This window comes from Mytilus galloprovincialis, chromosome 2 (assembly GCF_965363235.1).
Source record: "Mytilus galloprovincialis chromosome 2, xbMytGall1.hap1.1, whole genome shotgun sequence".
In the NCBI taxonomy this organism is placed as follows: Eukaryota; Metazoa; Mollusca; class Bivalvia; order Mytilida; family Mytilidae; genus Mytilus; species Mytilus galloprovincialis.
The window spans coordinates 68,447,627-68,468,799 of NC_134839.1; the positions used below are offsets into that span (position 1 = coordinate 68,447,627).

The 21,173-nt window shown below is 31.1% G+C and overlaps 1 protein-coding gene across 3 annotated transcripts; it reads right to left on the bottom strand.

Moving 5' to 3' along the window:
• Positions 1-1,380: 1,380 nt before the first annotated feature.
• Positions 1,381-18,451, bottom strand: LOC143064225 (uncharacterized). Of its 3 annotated transcripts, XM_076236891.1 has the most exons (8): positions 18,334-18,451; positions 16,217-16,259; positions 13,318-13,501; positions 12,680-12,833; positions 10,609-10,817; positions 9,228-9,382; positions 5,235-5,277; positions 4,825-4,962 (listed from the first exon to the last, which is right to left on the bottom strand). In XM_076236891.1, the coding sequence occupies exons 1-7, from the start codon at positions 18,374-18,376 to the stop codon at positions 5,247-5,249; spliced, it is 819 nt and encodes a 272-aa protein (XP_076093006.1). In that variant the 5' UTR covers positions 18,377-18,451; the 3' UTR covers positions 4,825-4,962; positions 5,235-5,246. The 3 variants fall into 3 exon arrangements, with proteins under 3 accessions (XP_076093004.1, XP_076093006.1, XP_076093005.1); XM_076236889.1 differs by lacking the exons at positions 9,228-9,382; positions 10,609-10,817; positions 12,680-12,833; ... (1 more) ...; positions 16,217-16,259; positions 18,334-18,451 and adding exons at positions 1,381-1,537; positions 1,969-2,111; positions 3,734-3,942; positions 4,196-4,349; positions 6,090-6,214 and having other exon boundaries at positions 4,776-4,962; XM_076236890.1 differs by lacking the exons at positions 4,825-4,962; positions 5,235-5,277 and adding an exon at positions 7,854-8,018 and having other exon boundaries at positions 18,334-18,449.
• Between the last annotated feature and the right edge of the window lie 2,722 nt (positions 18,452-21,173).

The window sequence follows — 21,173 nt, forward strand, 5'->3', positions numbered from 1 at the left end:
TCGAATGCATGTATTTTAATCCGTTTACAGTACTTCAACCACTGAAATGTTTTAGTCTGCCCTTCCACGAAATATTCAATTAGATTGTTTTTAAATGTTAAAGAATTTTCAAAAATTCCACCTGACAACCGATCAGACAATAGTTTTAAATTGAATAAATGCAGACAAGATCAGTAAATGATGCTCATTAACTAGTATTTACATTTGTCTTTGAAAATACAACTGACATATAAGGATCGTAATGGTGCTATGTGGATAAATTTATCGGTTTTCAAGAGCAGCAAAATTGGCGGTGAGTCATCCCTACAATGGCTTCCATTTCTACGATTGTGAAAATGAACTGGCGTAATGGGGAGATAATTTTGACAAAGTAGAATCCTGACTGGTCATGTCAACAGAGAAGTACTGACTACTGTGTTTGTTATTTCGTCGGGAGGAAACCTCCACCAGCATTGACCAAGTGGTTGTGAGTAAACTCATGATTTTCATTTTGTACGCCAGACTCGCGTTTCTAATTCAGTTGTCATTTATACAAAATGTTGATTATGAAATAAAGATGGAGGATCTATGTACACTGGGACCTAATATTACAACCATATGGACATGAGACGACGGCGCCGAAAATCAAATTAGCTTGTTTTTCAAAGAATAAAATAAGTTGGCGAAAAAAAAAAATATTGTTAAAGAAAAAGGATTGGAGAAATGAATATTAACCAGGGGAGCTATGTATATTTGGTAGATTGAATGATTGTTAGATGTAAATGTCCGTCAAATAGGATTCATCTGAACTTGATTCCTTCTTTTAATGAAATATAATTCAAAGAAAAACATCATGACCTGTGTAAGGTCATTATTTTTACTGATAAAACATACTACTGTTACTGTTTGTTTACATATATAAATCATTCTATTTTACACAAAGTAATCATAAAGAAAAAAGAAAATAAAAGTTCTATGTCATGCTAGTTTGAATTCGTATATTAGCCAACAAAATATTTCGAAGATTATCATTCTTCGTTTTTTGCTGTTGAAAACATTCGTTAAATTTTGTCATGTACATATTTAAAATGTATTAACATATTGTTTTTTTTTTCTGAACGATAAAATATATGAAGATGTTAGGAATAAAGTAGATATACAATATCGGCGCCCGCATTGGCGTATTTTATAATAATGTTTTTCGAAATTTATCAAAATTGGACATTGGAGTTTTCAAAAAAATACATAATGTTGTTGCATAATATAAATCGATAATGTTTATTATAGCAAAGCAAAAAGAACCTGTAGAAAATGTGCTTTCTATGAATTAAATTCAACAGAAATTGGCCCTACATAATCCCATAAATCCCCTTATAATTAAGAAATTTCAAAAGAAACAAATCATCATTATCTTTATTGGCAAACATTGAGGGTGCTGGGTACTGTTGGATTGTTGTTCGTGTAGATTTTAACAAGGAGATTATACATCCAGATATCATGTTTTTTCAACCACGCTCTACTTTCCATCTCTGAACCACAAAGATGATTGAAGTTGCAACTGAAAAATAGTGAATGATTTGTTGTAACTTTTGAATACTTACAACTAGATATAAGGTGACTATTCAAAAAAACACTTGTAATGAAACGAAAGACGCACATTTCAAAAAAGGTTAATATAACATTTGATATCAGATAACACTGAGATACTTTTCAAAAGAATAAATTAAAATCTAATGTTATGAAAAAACAAGTATGTTTAGCCCTTTTAACATTATTGAATATTTCTATTATTTATTTAACCAAATTCTTAACATTATTGAATATTTCTATTATTTATTTAACCAAAGTCTTAACATTATTGAATATTTCTATTATTTATTTAATCAAAGTCTTAACATTATTGAATATTTCTATTATTTATTTAACCAAATTCAAGGCCTATTTCTATGCAATAAATATATTAACATAATTAATTCAACAGTATCTTACTTGTTCATTCCAACATCCATTATACGGGTCATAGTATGGAAGAATGAGGATGTAGATTCAGCCCAATACTCAGCAGAATTTGCCGTACCATATCCGTTCGGCCAGGTACCGTGTTGTTTAATGTAGTTATATACATATTTCAACTGTAAAATAATTATTTAAAATAAATTTTCAATAAAGATATTAAACCATTCTCATCCAAAGATTTAAACTTTAGTAAACCATAGCAATTTTAATATTATTGATACCTTTTTACATAATCTCAACCGATTATAAAATGGTTTCTTAGATGTGGACACATTTTAAATTCAAAAATAAACACAAAAGCTGAAAATAAATAAAACCACGAAATTTACAAAATATATTGGTTGTGGATTGTTGAAAATAGAGCTGTTAGATAACAGGGGGACATTCAAAGGTCGAAGTAATACTGACAACGACATAGCAAGACACGAAAAAGGACGAAAAGACGAAAAATCAATATAACATTACACATAAAACTAATAAACAGCTGCGCCATGAGCGCATGATATGCCCATCGTCTTGTGTGAAAGTTTTATGCAATAATCATAAATAGTTTCTGAGAAAGTTTTAAGCAATAACCATATATTGTTTTTGAGATACGGAGGGACATATGAACCCCCTCTTTTTTTCTTGAAAAAAACTAAATATCACTAAAATAAAATTTTGAATCAAAACCAAAAAGTATACAGATCTTTAGATTAATATATAACAAAGAAGTGTGTAACGTTTTAAGCAATAATCATAAATTGTTTTTGAGATACGGTGCGACATGTAAAAAAAAACTCCCCCTTTTTTACAAAATACTAAATAACTGAAAAATAAAATTTTGAATCATCACCAAAAAGTATACAAATGTTTAGTTTAATATAACAAAGAAGTGTGTAAAGTTTTAAGCAATAATGAAAAATTGTTTTTGAGATACGGCGCGACATGTGAAAAAAAACACCCCCTTGTTTTAGTTACAAAGTGCCGTAACTCAAAAAAAGTTTTAATCTTATTTTCACCAAAAAAGCAAAAATTTGACCATCATAAAAAGCAACTATAATAAGTTTCATAAAATTTGGATAAGTCGTTCTCAAGTTACGGTGCGACATGTTTACGCCGGACAGACGGACAGACGGACGGACGGACACTGGACATTTGTATAACATAATACGTCTCGTAAAAATTTTGACGGGCGTATAAAATTTAGCAACTCATACTCAATAAAAGACTGTAGGAAAACAGTTGATTTTTTTAATAGACTAATGCAAGGGTAAACAAAAAAAAAATGAATCTGTTTTACACTATTAAAAACATATATTTACAATTTACATCCCGTCTAAAAGGATCATGAGAAGTATCTACTATCAACATGATCACAAATGGATGAAATATAAAACATAGTTAAGAAAGATTTGGAAACTGCTGATTTAATAAAAAATCGCATCCTATTTTCTTTGAGTTGAAATGAAAAATATGAAATATCTCTAACTACCATATGAAAAATGCTGTAATTTCTACGTCATTTCAACATTTACACCCCTGAAGTTTAAGGCTTTGCAAAATAAGAGAATGATGTTTTGTTTACACAGCAATCAAATGATAAAAAAACAAACTGTTCATGATTGAATCTAATAAGCAGTGAAGGCTTTTATAAACGATATATGCAACACTTCGTTCGAATTCTGTCACAAGCTGGCTGGTCTCTATCGGGGAAGCACCTTTACGTATCATAGTAAAACAAAATATTAATGATTACCCTGTCTCTATCTACTCGTGGCATGTATCTATCAACTAAGTGTGCAAATTCGTGAACTAAGATGTTTTCTTTGTGACCATAAGGATCATGGGAGTTACATAGTACATTATCTTCCAAAACAACAGCTCTTGTATTGGTCAGACCAGCAATTGAATCATACTTTCGCCCGTCGAATGTACAGGTATGCTTACAAGAACCATCACATTTGTCTACAAAATGTTTAAAATAACATATGTCAAAGAGCATATTCATTGCTTATTATTTTCTAATTATATGAAGTTAAAAATAACTATTTGTATCGTCTCTATCGTTCTAAGAGTAACTGCAGTTCTTGTGACTGTTTTGTTGAACTTTTGACTATTTGATAAAACGGTAAATGATTTGTACTTTTACCATTATTATCATTATAATTATTATTATTATAAATATCATTAATAAAAAGCTTAGTTATAACAAACTTACTGTGACACTGGGGTGTATCTTTCAGGTTATAATTTTCAGGATAGATACCCGGACCTTCTGATTTAGCGAAAATGCCGACACCATGAGATTTACCCAAGCCACAAAATATTGATGATGACATATGTCTGGTCATCCGGCCAATAATGGTACATGCCTGAAAATGACATAAATTCAATGAAATTAAAGTTTTGATGTAAAAGTTGATAACTCAGAAGTCGCAATCAATCATAATCTAACTTAACAAAAGGGTACTAGCACTTTACATAACTTGAGCCAGAACCTATATTATTTCTGACTTGGTAAGAATCGATCACTAATAGTTGTTTGCTTTATCATCAAACGCCATGTATTTCACTACTTTACACCTAGCTCAAAACACGGCAAAGCAGTTGTTGCAGCATTGACAGTAACACTACTTACATTTTGTATTGCTTACAACCAGATCATCAATAGTTATTTTTGCAATTAATACACTGCATCCTTATAGTATATTACTTCTTTCCTTGCTTAGAGCAGAATCTCTCATAATTGCTGTAGCACAGACAGTTTAACTAAAGCCTTATCCTATATTACTTCTCACCTTGGAGACTGCTAGATTACTAACAGTTGTTGTAGCATCGACGGCTACACTACAACCACGTGGTTTGCTCGTGTGACATCTTCCTGAATGATCCACCCATCGGTGTTTGAATCCTACACGGGTTTGGTGCAGTTGTACAGGAGGAGACGGTAGTAGGAACTGTAACTGAAGATCAGGTGGCAAATGACTGTAAAAATCTTGTTATTAGCATGTTGAGGTTTACAAAATCAATACATGTTTTAGAACTGATTTAAGGTAAATATTAAATATTAAACCGCAAATAGCTGACAATAGCTACATTGTGACTATGAAGATGCGTACTTAAAAGTTTTTACCATAGGGATGATTATGATTTTGATACATGTTAATTTAACATATATATTGTCAGCGAGTCCGTGCCTCGATAAACTAAAATGATGACAAATTCAGAGAAAAGTTTCTTTGTTAAATTAGACGAACCTTTTTTCATCGTCAGATAGAGGAGGCGATATACTCTGAACTTCTGAAATAAAGGAAAAACTTTGTGTAAGAAATAGGGTGTAAAATTAGAAAACATTTCAAACTCGGAACAATTCAAGATAGCTTATCTCACTTCGATTCCGAAAATACAATCTTTACGGTACATTTTTCTTTAAATAAGTCAGATGACAACCACTTACAATCAAATCAAAGTAACTTCTGGTGTAATCTTAAAGCTAAATTTATGCTGATTTCCAATGATTTGAATGGTTTCTTCTAAAAAACCTTTGATTGGAATAAGTTAGTTTAGTGTCTAAATCAGGTTTAAAAAATGACAATCTGGTTTGAAATAATATGTTTTTATATCTGTTCCAAAAAATATATGGTTCTAGATATTTTGATACAAAGAGCATAAAACTTGCTTCTTCGGAGTCTTACGTTTTTCAGAGGGTAACGGTTGACCTTTCAAAGTCATATGTCTTCCAAACTAATGTGGAAGGTCTCATGGCTTTATCATATATCAATATATGAAGGTTTGCCAAAGGTCAAAACTAGAACGTCAAATTCATCTTCAACCTTGACCTCAATTTCAAGGTGATGAAAGCAAGGCCTTCATTCAAAGGTCTTTACTATGAATGATACATTAGTTCCAAGGAAAAGTGTCAGACCTCATCACTGGAAGACTGTATTTTTTTCTCGACCTATCTTTACATTTATTAAGCTTATAATCTAATTTATAAACAGCTTGGTAGTAGTCATATTAGGTGAGCTCAACAAAAAGACTTAAAAAAAAAATACTATTTCAATTTTATCTAAAGAAGCTTTTCACGGATGATAAAGAAAATGATAACATACCACATAGTATACACACAATGAGAGCAAAAACAGCAAAGGGAACCATTGCGATCTGAGAGTAAGCTGGCCCGGTTTCCTTCACGTATTGACGTAAGATAAGCTTAGATAAGACATGTAACATAATGAATGTAACTTTTTCAAACTTATCAATATTCACTCCTTAAAATTAAGTTAAAATGAAGACTTTTCTCTGTTTAAAACTTCTGCACTTGTTCATCAGAGTAATAGAAATTCTATTACAAAGGAAAACAAAATCTGAATTTAATACCAAACTACTAAACATCACATAGTCCACGCAAGACTGGGCCTACTAGTAAATTGCTTGAAACAGTTCTAGCAGATTTAACCAGAATTGTGGAAATGTTATTAAGGAGAACATTACCTATTAAAGTATTAATGTAGGTAAGTTTCTAATAATCCACATCTTTGTTCTTTTTTAGTATCAGAGATTTCTTTCAATCAAATAGAAACGTTAAATTTTATCTGGACCCTCAATTTCCTGCAAAAATACAGATGCATTATATATGTAGTCAGTACTCAGTACTGACATGATTTGAAACAAACCTTTCTAGAAGAAATGTCCTTATTATCATTTTTAATTTTATTATCATATAAAGAAAGTATGGTTTAAACTCCTTCAAGCAAATTTGAATATATGTATATTATACAATCTGTTTTGGTCATTTAACTCTCAAACTATTGCGGTTCTTATACGGTTTTGCGCGTTCCTGATGGAGGTTAATCTAGAAAAGCTTTTCAAACGCATGACATTTATAAAGCGTTTTTTCCCCCTGAATTTTGAAAACGTTGGATATTTGTTAGAGCAGTAACAATTCATTAAAATGACTTCACTACATCTGTTGTTATATCTTAATGCTATTTCCTTTAACGGAGATTTTTTAGACTTAATGCTTGCTGAAGATGATCCTTACCATGTCTCATAAATGGATACCGAACATTCAAATCAAGCACCCCCCCCCCCCCCCAAAAAAAAACCAAAAAAAACAAAAAACACCGAGGGAATCGCGTGAACTCAAAAAGAAACGAGACCTAGTACATCGCCAAGGTAACCATCTACTGTTATGAACTAATTGTCCGACATTCAATACCACAGTCAATAAAAATGTCATATGAAAGAAACAGGACACATGTCAATGAATATAAAGATCAGGCGACTATTTCGATATCAAAAGATAAATAGAGGTCGCGAAAATATGTCAATCATTTTGAGACCAAAAAAAAACCATCATATTGGTGTTATGTGGTGTCGAATTCAGTCTTTCGTTTTCATGAACCTATTGAAGCCGTTTTCGTGTCAAGAGTATACTACTGTTATTGGAATTAATAAAACTTATAGGACTACATTAATTAGGCATGCATAGACATGATTAACATCAATACCAAAGCTGATTGCTTGACGTATGCTTAACGAAAGAAATCTCTGTTTTACTAAAAACAAATCTTATTCCAGGATTTTCGATATCACAAACTAGTTAAACATTTACTAAATTTAAGCACTGGTACAAGGACATCATTCATAAATATAAATCAACATGCAGAACTAATCATTAAAGATAGCATATTGTCGTATTAATATTGATTCACTCATAGGGTCTTTCCATCGGAAATAAACACATTTGTTCTAAAACCAGAACAACTTAACTTGAAGTCACTTCGCCTTCTGAAAATTCAGCCTCTTTTTTATACGCTGTTTTATAAATAAGAAGATTTTTTTTTTTTTTAAATAATTGATAATACAACATGTTAGTGTGAGAAAGATTTATTCATATGCAAACTTTAAGGCCACTTGGTAAAAATGGTTGATTGTTTGTGTACACTTTACTAAGCAAGTTATATAGCGATGGGTCATGGGTTCTCAGCCACTGTCTATTTTCCATCTCTGAACCGCATACCTGATCAAAATTGCATCTAAAAAGTAAAATTCACCCAAAGAAGAGTTGAATAGAATTAAACACATGATAAATGAAGTCTTAATAAGCATAAATACGAGAAAACATTCGATTTTCAATCAACGATAAGAACTGTATTTTGTTAAAAGTAAGCTATTCTGAATATATTTTTTGATTTATAAGAGACAATAGCATTCTTTTGAATGAAAAATGAATTGTGACCAAAAGTTGTAGAATCAAAACAAAATATGAATCGTTTTGAAAGAAGACAAAATTAAAGCCGTTTAAGTCATTAGATTAAAACATAATATCTATGTCAGTGAAAAACCTCTTGTTATGAGAAAGACTTATGTTAAAATGTAATTCAGCTATAAAACTCTTCTCTTACTTTTCTAGATGGTTGTTCAAAGCAATTTTCCAGAATTATATTTTTCTTATAAACTTCGTTCATACCAATGAGAAGCATTTTAGATGACGGTTCCGATTTCCAAAAATACATTAAAGGTAAGATTGATTATTTCGTTGGTGTGTAACTACGTAGCATCTCATAATATAAAGTGTTTTTTACTGAGCCTTTTTTCGATTGATTTTTTTTGTCCTAATAATTTGCAGATTTGATAATAGAATAGTAAAAAGGGATGTATTGAATGTTTCGTTTTTCTGTGATTTGGTAAAAATGCTTGTTTACACGAATATTTATGGTTTAAAATAATTTTTTTTAAATAATGCTTTTGGCAATGTAAAATAATATTGGTGTTTTATAAACCACTATATTAGACGGAATCAAAATTTATAGTTCATAAACAATGTTATTTTTTTTCTCAGAACAAAGATAAAAACTCCCGTTTGTGAATAGATCATGGGAGTTTTCTGACTGTTCCGGCGTGGACCCCTGGTTTGGAATTCGACATCTTCACAGGTAACATCTTCATTAGACTATACCATTCACAACAGACATTCCACAATAAACTTCAGCATTTAGTTATGTTGCTATATATATTTGTCGGAAAATATGAAATTAAGGTAATTGAAATGCTTTCATCTAACCGGATTAAAAAACCAAGTTATTTACACTGAGTTCATTAAAATACAAGAAATACATTAAAGTATAAAGAAAGGATTCCGTCATTCAAATCACAAACCTGTATTGCATAATAATAAAAAAGAAGTTCTAGAGACAGCAGGTAAAAGAACCTATCAAATATCAAATAAACTGATAATTACTCACAAGTCTAATCCTACTGACGGGCTATGAAGGCCTGGGTATACGGCAGTATGAAACCAAGCAGAACTTGCTTCAGCCCAAAACTCGGCAGAGGTAGCCATACCATATCCGTCCTTCCAAATTTTGTGTTGTTTATCATAATGGTAGATATAAGCAAACTGAAACAAAACTGAAACTAGTTATTTTAAGCATATGGTATTTATTCTTTTAATTTATAAACGTGTGTTTTCAATATTGATAAAGGATTTTCATCTATTAACGATGGCTTAAGTTACGTGTTTTATAAATAAATGCATTTGTACACCACTATCATTACTATGTACACATTTATACACCACTATCATTACTATGTACACATTTGTACACCACTATCATTACTATGTACACATTTGTACACCAATATCATTACTATGTACACATTTGTACACCAATATCATTACTATGTACACATTTGTACACCACTATCATTACTATGTGAATTGTCAAACACATAACAACACTTTTAAATGCGAGACGGACAAATGCTATTCCCAAACTCATTCCTGTTGTACAAATAAGTAATTTTGTATTGCTTTTTGAATTCTATATTCTATATTCTATGAGTTAATATATATATATATATAGCTTAAGGGTATATTTTTTCATAGGTTCAATGTTCGTTTTTGTGTGTGTTGCTTTCGATTTGTCTCGTTTGTCTTTCTGGTTTTTCTTCTCTTTGATATAGATGATACGATTCTTATTTACTATTATTTTTCGGACTGTTTTGATCTTACTTTAAGAAGCAGATCTTTTTTGTCTATAATATGGATTTCACTCTGATTCCGATTGATACGTTTACTTTTCTTTTTAAAATAACAGGAAAGAAAAAAAAAAAGCCTTCAAAAGCACATCAAAGTTTAAATACGAAAATAAAAATAGAAATGAATGTTATTCCTATCTTTGCATATAACGGTAATTTCTATGACTGTCTACAATCGTATTGTTGTCTTGTAGTATAATGATAATGAAATAAGAGCTGACGTCAGTCTTTTGTTACTGTTATCTTTGTTTTTGTAACTGTTGATTCATATCTACTGAAAAAAACCACTTCAACTGAGCAAAGCTCTTTGTAAATAATGCTGTTTGTATTTCGATAAGTATTATACAGATATGCGAAGATTTAGTATAAATGCTAATGAGACAACTCTTCATCCAAGTCACAACTTGTATAAAGTAAACCACAACAGGTCAAAGTACGGCCTTCAACACGGATCATCTGCATTATATGTAATATGTTTATTTTAAAGAAAATTGTCTGGTTCTTGATCTACATTTTTAATAAACATTATATATTTTTTTACAACATAAAACAGTTGATCATTTTGACTACAATAAAATAATATACCCTGTTTTTGTATGATGTTGGTAAGTGCTTAAAAACTTGATGTGCAAACTCATGCACACAAATACTCTCTTTACGGTTGTAAGGATCCTTGTCGTTACACAAAATATTATCCTCTAAGACAACAGATCTTGAATTAGTTAAACCAGCAATTGAAGCATACTTCCTTCCATCGAATGTACATGTATGTGAACATGTACCATTACATGTTCCTGTAAACAGATGATACATTACATTCAAATATATAAAAAGATAGCTTTTATTCAATAATCTTAAATATCGGCTTTGCTCGTTTTCCTCGCTACAAAACAACAAGAATACATTTACAACGCATCACTAGTGAAACTAAAGTATGAATTAAAAAGATTTAATCAACCAATCATTTTTCTATATTTGTTTAAAATTATTGTAAAACAGTGTCATTTTTCAGTGCGTTGTTTCCTTTTTGATGCATCTGATATACGCATGCCTTGAAACTTAGTATAACTAAACTATCTTAGTGTATAAAGAACGGTTTTCCTTTTTCCATGACTCCTCCTAGAGCAAAATATTAAATCTTTTAAACAGATAAATACTTGACTAGATTAGACTGAGGATTTCGAATCAACAGTTCACATTGACGTAGAACTAATAAGGATGAAACAAAATAATTGGTATGGTCTTATTTTTAGAATTACAAAATAGACAACATGATAAAATTTTGTGAGCAAGCTCATTTAAAACCTCCATCCGTTCTCCATACAAATAGGAACAACCTATACATTTTGGCACAGCTTTTATTGACATTGTATATGAGCTTGAAGAGATGGAGTATAATTGCCAATCAAAAAAAAAAAGCTATCCATCAGAGTTCAAATGATTTTGATGTATCGCCTTTTTTATATCATGATTTTTGTCTGCTATTATTACAAACAATAATGATGTGCAACAAAAATGCTCCATCCTGGTGAAAAAATAATAATTCCAACAAATTGTAGTAAAAAAAAATCACAAAAATACTAAACTCCGAGGAAAATTCAAAAAGTAACTATGATCTTGAGATTGGTTGTGACCTTGAAATTAATAGGGAACCTCTTCTAATTATATTTGACCACATATCGAAGCAAGCTATAAATATTTGATTAAGAATCAGGAAACAACTTGTCAGTACAAATTTCGGTCTTGAATTTAAGCAAAGTTACCTTGACCTTTAACAAATTGATCTCGAAGTTAAAAGGGGTATTTCTCTCATCATATTATATATGTGACCATGTATTAAAGCACGATTATAGTCTGTTATAAGATATTAAATTTGCCATCATGAAAACACTTGCCTGTACAAATGTCGGTTTATATTCAATAACTCTTAACATGTACTGTAGACAAAAAAAGACCTTAAGTTCAATATTCATCTTCATCACACTATATGTGACCATATATCCAAACAATATATCCTTCCCTTTCATGAAGGTGACCTACCGAATTAGACTATTTACCGGATTTGTTATCACATAAGCAACACGACGGATGCCACATGTGGAGCAGGATCTGCTTACCCTTCCGGAGCACCTGAGACCACCCCTAGTTATTTGGTTGGGTTTCTGTTGCTTATTGTTTAGTTTTCTATGTTGTGTCATGTGTACTATTGTTTGTCTGTTTGTCTTTTACATTTTTAGCCATGGCGTTGTCAGTTTGTTTTCGACCCTCTTTTTGAATTACAAAGAAGTTTAATACGATTTCGTAAATTTGATTGACTGATGTATTCCAAAAGTAATATTTCTGTATGAAATGCAAAATCTATGACTGCAGGAGATTTTCATGACAACGTTCAAATAAGACACAGAAAACACGACAAAAAAAAATGGTTAATGCTCTGATCAACGCTTTTACATTCCCATAAAATTTGAAAAAGAAGCATTCACTTCTAAAGTAAGATTACAATCTGGAATTGATTTCAATGATTATCCGTTAACCAGGATGAATGTCGGATTGCAATACTTGAGGCTGAACTATATAACCTGCTATTGCCAAGTTGTCTAGCAGCCTGCCAAGTTGTCTAGCAGCAATGAATTGCTTTGTCGGTAAATAAACATACTATTACACTCTGGTGTATCTCTGACGTTAGCGTTTTCTGGATACACTCCCATTCCATCTGATTTTGCAAAAACCCCTACTCCATGTCCTCTGGAGCTGTACTCAAATATTTCTGTAGACATATGTTTGATCATTAATCCAATAATAGTGCATGCCTAAAGAAAACATAAGTTTTATAGTACAATATTCTACTATTACTGTTTTTTTTTTTGCTGTTTAGTCGGGTTGTTGCCTCATTGTAACATTCATCGTTTAAATTTTCAATTTTGCCTTTATTTCTTTTCATGTTTTGCAACTTAAAAATATTTTACCCAAGAGAATGTCAGTCTGCAAATTTCTTATAGACGTTCCTCAGAGATGCTTGTTTATACATAATGCTGTAATGAATGTTTATGTTGGGTCAGATATTATATACCCTTTATTCTACCAAATTAAAAAAAAACCTAGTTATTTACTATTATGCTATCTAATAATTTACTCATAACAATTAGGTACGGATGAATTAGAAACTCAAAACGAACTTTGATTGAGTAAAACCATAAAGTGACATTGAGATTATTCTTGATTTTTTCATGCATGACATAAACATATGTTTGAATTAATTCCAATGTAGTCCAACAATAAACTAAAATGACTCACTTTGCTAAGAGCTTCGTCACTGACTGCTGTTGTAGCATCGACAGCTATACTTGAACCATTAGGTTGAGTTGTGTAACATCCTCCGGATTGATTAACCCATCGGTGTTTAAATCCTACCCGTGTATGATGGAGTTGAAACGAATAAGACAAATTGTGTGGTCCTTCAAGTCCAGGCAGTATAATACTACAAAACATAATTCTCCAATGTCAATCATTTTATGTACTATTACACGGGTGTCATTCGGTTTATCGAGAGAAATGGGCGTGAAAGAATATCTAACGGCGGTCAAGTATTGAGAGACGATCGTGAAAGTTCTGGTAACGGATCGTGAAAGAAATTTAATCGAGAAGACATATGAAAGGTCAGTAAATATTCTAATTTAATTAATTACACAGACACATTTACGACAAAATAAAACTGTCTGTCAAAATGGTCCAACATTATGATCAGTATGTCAGAATATCCAGTTTCAAAAGTACACAGTTATTACAAAACGACAAAAGGCAGATTGCTTCTCGACATTTCAATGACATAAAGAATGTAAACAAACACGATTTTTTCACAAATTCGACTAGATAAACTACCTTTATCAAAATAAGGGCATTGTATTTGAATTAATTAAACAGTTCTCATAGTTATTTTGTATAAATATAATCTGAAACTTGGTTAATAAAGAACTATTCACACAAAATTGATTTTTTGGATCGTGAAAGATCACGTACCGCATTTTTGAAGATCGTGAAAAGGACCGTGAAAGATCTGATGCTACGAAGACGTTCACATTATTCTTCCTTTAAATGATGATTGATATTTGTTATTGGTATTGAGACTTACTATGTCTGGCTGTCGGTCAGGGTTCATATACTTTTGACCTTATGTTTCGAATTAATTGGCCAAGCACAACTTTTACATTTGTCAGTTTCTAAGGCACTGTAAAGATCGGAACACATTAATTTGGTGTACGGGATATTTGTAAAGATCTGTATGGCATGGTTCATCTGACCTTGACCTTTTTTTATGAAACATTGATAATCTTAAGCGCATTTGACACTTCTAGTAAAACCCTTTATATTATAGACGTTCAACAAATATACTATCATAAGTAAAGCAATCAAGACATTACAGCATTTGCGCTTGGTATTCTATAATATGTACTATAAAGTTAAATCAATCCTTATCTGCGTTGTTTATAAAGAACTTTAAAAGTTCTGTTGCACAAAATGTTGGTTATCGTTCAATCCAATATTACACATGAAATGTGCTGTTTTTGCTATGATTTTTTGTTTGATTGATAGCATTTTGGTTTAAACGTTGCATATCCATATTATTGGCTAACTAGTGTTTGTGTGCGTGAAGTGCACTAGACCGATTCAAAGAGCTGAATCGTTCACACTTATTTAGACACGTTATTAGTTGGGTTTTTTTAACTTTCGAGGTTAAGTGTTGAATAGAAAAAAAAGATAATAGCTTTAATGTTCATCCTTATCAAAATAGTTACAGGCTTCAACCACTTGCAGATTTATTAAATGGTAAAAGAAATACTGATTTCTGATTACTAGTATAAAGTCTGGTCACGCATTTTCTTTCACGATCGAAAAAATACGTTGCCTGATCTTTCACGATCAAGTTTGATGGAAATTCAAGAAATTCAAGGTTTTCATAAACAAATTAACGCTTTTAATGGAAGAACATACTTTAATTTTACTGTACTATCAGATAGACCAAAGATTAAATTTCAAATATATCATGATATTCTGAAATATGACCATTATAGGTACACAAAGCGTGTTATTTGTAATTAATTTCATAGACACGCATTGCGCCTTTTGTGTTTTTTCAAAAAGTACTTCATATTTTCTTTATCTTCTTTCACAGTTATGTTGAAGAAGTTATACCATTTTGACAGACATATTTTTTTGTTCGGATTTGTTCCGCGTTTTGAAAATTTAGCGATTTTTTCAAAGATTCTGAACTAAAATGTACATTAAATGCCTTTCACGATCCGTTACCAGAACTTTCACGATCGTCTCTCAATACTTGACCGCCGTTAGATATTCTTTCACGCCCATTTCTCTCGATAAACCGAATGACACCCGTGTATTACCTATGATTTTGTTCGAAAAATGTTCGATTGAATTTCACACTCGGTCAATAAAAATAATTTAAATACAGAAACGACACAACTAAGTGTCAACTGCTTTGAATGATCTTTTAAATGTAGAATAAAACTTTTAGAATAATTGGCAATTCATTTTTGGGGTTTTGAATTTTTCTATTGGTTTTCATTTAGGGAAAGCTTCATAATTCATACATATTTAAACTTCCACACGTTAATTCAGCGTAATTCTAAATATAATTTAACAACGGGATTATTACCACGATTGTGTGACCTTATCACCTTGGACAAGGTATAAGTAAGTTCAAAAACTTGCGTCTTCTCCATTTGACCTTTTAAACAATACACTATGTCTTAAACTACACCTTTTTCTAGTTTTCTTTTTTTTTATTTTGGTCACTGTATTTGAACAACAAGTTTTGTAATTCTGTAATATTGGTTGACTCATCTTATTTTTGTAATTTGAGTGTTATCTTATAAGAATAAAGATACATATACATGTAAATGGGACAACTAATTGATATACCATACATATCAAATAAAACTCTGTGAATTAAGTTTTTTATCCTACATTGAACTTTTGATGTCGTCCCTAAGTCATGAAAAATTCAGTATGCTTACGAAAAATCTTAGTCGCAAGTGTTTTGTGAAACCGACTCCTGTATTATTGTTATTTTACTTATGTTTCTGTTGCACGTTCTACAATTCATATATTCAAAGACAATCATGAACCAAAAATAGTTATCTACAGATCAGTTAAATACTAGAACTTCTAAAGTTACCTTGTTTCTTTGTCTGAGATAGGAGGTGATAAACATCCAATTCCTGAAAATAAAATGACACACAATCAAGTTGGTTGTCTTGAAGTAACTATTTGTTTCGGTATACTTTTGTTTTATCGTCTAACAGTTTTTCGAAATTATACCACATTAGAAATGTTATGGTAGAACAAATATCACCTCAATTTTTGTAAGACTATGGCAAATTCTTACCGGTACTCATCAACGAATTCATAGTTAGGTTAAAAAAACATATCAGATTACGGTACCAGACTTAAAATTTTGTTCGCTAATGTGTATCATGTCAACATCAGACGCATTACTGGCTCTCGAGGCAAAATAGTCAAAATAATTGTATAAAATACGAAGTTCAAGCGGAATAGGGACCTAAAACGACATACCACCACTTGTTTCTTGTTAACAGTAAATGGGAGCTAAAACGACATACCACCACTTGTTTCTTGTTAACAGTAAATGGGAGCTAAAACGACATACCACCACTTGTTTCTTGTTAACAGTAAATGGGAGCTACAACGACATACCACCACTTGTTTCTTGTTAACAGTAAATGGGAGCTAAAACGACATACCACCACTTGTTTCTTGTTAACAGTAAATGGGAGCTAAAACGACATACCACCACTTGTTTCTTGTTAACAGTAAATGGGAGCTAAAACGACATACCACCACTTGTTTCTTGTTAACAGTAAATGCAAAAAATCGGGACTTTATTTGTTAATCATTTATTTGATTCCTGCATCAAGAAGCAACTTTCACGAATGTTTTTTTTAAGCTTCAAGGAGGCTCGAGGGTACAGAAAGTCAATTAGTCGTTACTTTATGATATGGTACAAAAATCAACCAAAAAAGTCAATTCGTTTTGGCCTAGATGATTTTTAAAATGTTTATATCGTTGAAAAAGCTCCAAATTATCTCCCTTTCGTACAAAAACGGCCATTTTTTGCATTAAAATTGATATTACTTTGTAAATTCATTGGTAACCTATATTTTTATTATTTTATTTTAAAAAAATGTATATTTTAGCGATTTCTGTAATTAAGTTCTTTTTTTTTATTTCGATATTACTTTTTTTCTCCTATTAGTCCAACAGAAAAAAAACGTACCTTAACAAAAATGCATGCTTCTTTCAAAAGCAGATTATGAGCTTAAATTAAGGCTGACCCCATATTTTTATTTCATTTTGCATTAAGTATATGATACAGTTTATTTACAGAAAAAAAAAGCGAAATCCCATATTTAAAGAAAAAAGATTTATACCCGCTAGCTCCCTAAACTGCCCGTATTTTTAATAAAAAGAGCTACAAGCATTTGTCAATGTTTTCTAGTGTCTGATGAAACATAACCGTTCTAAACACTAAGCAATGTTCCAATCATAAAGTCACATGGGAAACTGAAATTCATTCAAAATTATTTACGATAAAATATTATGTCCCATTGAGTATAAACATATCCGTCTACTGGTTTAGATATTTGCTAGATAACTATGCAAAGTTTTAAAAACGTTGTTGGATTTGAATTTGAGTTTGTGAGATGTTTGAATCTTAAGAAATTTAGAGCACCCGTACTTCTTTCATGAGACTGGAAAACACTTTCATACCAGTCAATGTAAAGATATATAAGTATCGAAAATTCACTTGTCAACAATTGAATGTGAGCAACACCTTTATAATACGTAGACAGTTCTCAGTAGACCAACAAAAAAAAAAAAAAACAAAAAAAAAAAAAATAACAACATATCAACAGCTTTTCCAGAGCATCAAAAGCAATCACTACACACTAAATTAATAGTAGAGCAACACGAACCTCACAAAAATACGAAGGTGCTCCGATAGGGTCAGCGATGCTTGCTCGAATACGGACATCAGTGGTGTTACTTCTTTTAGACCCTTTAATGCAAACTAACTTATGATATCTTAAGGCATTAAACGAGATTATCTAAACCGAATACATGGGCGTAAATATGAGATTAAAAAAAATTGAAACGCAGTCTTTCTGTATCAAGGATAGATTAACTTTATAGTACATTTCAAATGATCATTGAGTATAGATTATTAAACAAACTAAATCACTTAAATCATAAAAAAATATCTGCTTTACATACCCCTCAGGATACACAACACGAAAGCAAAAAAGTCTAATATCATAGTAAAATAGTAACACTTCACTTCTGTCACGTTTTATAAGTTCTATTTAGATAAGCTAGATCAAATATTATGTAATTACATGTGATTTATACATGCATATTTTGGAATAAGAGTTCAAGTATACGGAAAATCTTCAATCTAATAATCAACCACAATTAGAGTATTGAAGATCAAGTTTATAAATATGATTTTGCTATGTTTCATCGAATACAAATTGTTGAATCACCGCCAATAGTAAAATTCGATTTGTTTTATACGCAAAATCTGTGTTTTATGTGCATTGAACGCGAATTGTTCATTCACATTCTTCCTTTCTACGTTTGTTTTGCGTAATTTATAACAAAACAATTTACAAAAAACAAATATGACAGACATGAACCAACAACAACAAATGACCTACTGGCACACACAGAATGTCAGAATATGTATGGGTTAACTATGCTTTTGAGCGCTCAATCTGGGACAGTGATGCAATAACACAATATTAGTTGGAAAGGGCTTACTTGATCAGGTCATTACAACGGTGAAAATCGTTTAACAAAAACACAGACTGGACGGAGCAGGGTACAGATCTGACAGTACTCGCAGTTACTACCAGCTAGTTAAAGACAAATCCTTCTATTTAGATCTACCAATAATATCTCCTTTAAATTTTGTCCACACTTTGGCCTATGTTAAAGCTTCAAAATAAACTTTAAAAAAAATGGGGTCACCGACCTCGTTTTCGATTTGGAACGCCATCTTTTTTTTAGAATTTGAAAATCGTGACTTGTAGTTCTATGCCATGTAAAATTTTATAAAAAGTCCGAATCACTTGAAATTTTCTTCTTTTGTTAACCCTTATTGTTTGCAGAAACTACATTAGTCGTATTTTTATTTTCTGAAGAACAAGAGATATCGATAATTTGCTATAACTATTTTCCCGCCTTTTTGTGGTGCAACGTTGAGGTTAAATATAGTAATTTAAAAAAAATTGACCAATGTTTTTTTCATAAAAATTCAACACAATATTCATTTTTATCTATTAAACAAAATAAAAAAATAAAAAAGTAGGGTCACCGTACTCTAAAAAAAGATGTTCAGTCATATTGTAAATAAAATTGAAATGGCGGGAACAAATTGCGCCAATTCTGAAAGCAGTGTTGTTTTAAACAGTTATTTGTTTGATCGTTGTTATTGATATGGTTTTACACACAGCATAAAGTTTTCTCTGCAGAAGTGTTAAGTACAGCTCTTTGTAAGAACCAGGCAGAGTGCGATACATGATGGTTTCAGATTTCTTCTATAATTGGCCTAGTAGAAGCAGTTAATGAATATTGCTCAAAAAAAAAATTTAAGTGGGAAAATATGAGTGGTTGTCATGGTAACGGACACTCTATTTTTTGGTCGTTAAGCTTGGTAAAATCTTTCAAAAAACAGCTAAATCACCACAATTCAAAGCCTGCGTATGAATAGAATCATGCATTTTTCATTAATGTTCAAATCTAACATTGATAGAACTTGGTTTAAGCTTCATTTTAGTGAAGATTGCATGTCAACCAAATTTGTAATTTTTTTGAAAATTTTTGCGAAAAAATGCATATTTTCAACATTTCTGAAATTGGGATTTTTTTGAAATTAACAAATTTTCTCTGGTGTTTTTAAAAAAAGTGCAAATGTGTACAGAATAGTTAGCACTGTAGTTATGAAGTTTGGATACTACTTTACCAAATTGAATAGAAAAATGCGTGGGATTTTCTTCAGTTTTATCACCATAGCAACCGATTTTTTCCTTGGAAACGGAGTTTTAATTGCAGAATATTGCAGTTTAAGAGCTTAAATGTCTTGGATTTTTTCATTACCGATAAGAAAATACATAAAAACTTTAAATTACTATCATCAAGTGTTGTTGACTTCAATTGTTACCACAGAAACACATATTAACCATAGCAACATCCACTTTGAAACTGCATAAATAGAAATTTATGTAAAAAAATACATAAATAGAGGGTGTTTATTTTCAAATTGGAACATGACTGCATACTTTGCTTCACTCACAGTCTTGTCTGGTTTTTTTCCTTCAGATTTTTCAATAAATGTAATATATAATGTAATATTGGGGTTAGAAGGTAAAAAAGGGGGGTAGGTTCATTTTTTTAAAGATATCATACATGAAGATTTTTGAAAAGATAACGTTTGGTCGGCTAGCCTGATTATAAATAGAATCATTTTTTTCTCTCAGAAATTTCTTATATAACATCGATATAACTTGATTTTAGCTTCAGAGCTAAGTTAAGGTACATTATAGTTGTCATGTTTTGGGATTTTTGTCAGATTTTGGAAACCTCAAGTTTTATTCATTTGAATGCCTTAAGAATAAATTTGTAAAGGTTCTGCGAAACCCAGTGTCTTGCCTACTTTTGCTGTAAATCGCAGGCTCGACAGAAATGAGGAAAAAAATCGGTAAAAATATTCTTCTTGATACTATCTTTTGATTGTAAGAAGCTTCTGTCCAAGCTTGGTAAAAATCCAGGATAGTTTATGAATCTAATAAATGTTTTAAAAACTTTTACTGCAGGCTGTATGTCATGTTAACTGGAAGAAAATCTAAGTCCATTTAAAAGTAAAATACGGAAAAAATGGATTTATCTTTTTACAAAATTTACTTCTTGATACTATCTTATGATCATAAATAATCTTCTGTCCAAGTTTGGTACAAACCCAGCGTGCCCAGGATAGTTTGAGAAAGTTATTAAAATTCTAAAAACTTTAACCACAGAGTAAATGTAATGTTTCCCCGCAGAAAAAAATAAGTCCA

Excerpts from the sequence above, each read along its gene's own strand:
- LOC143064225 (XM_076236889.1), bottom strand. The coding sequence starts at position 6,210 with ATGTTACATGTCTTATCTAAGCTTATCTTACGTCAATACGTGAAGGAA. Across the intron at positions 4,963-5,234 it reads CTATCTGACGATGAAAAAAG|TCATTTGCCACCTGATCTTC; the intron begins GTTCGTCTAATT and ends AGATTTTTACAG. Across the intron at positions 4,350-4,775 it reads GTAATCTAGCAGTCTCCAAG|GCATGTACCATTATTGGCCG; the intron begins GTGAGAAGTAAT and ends TGTCATTTTCAG.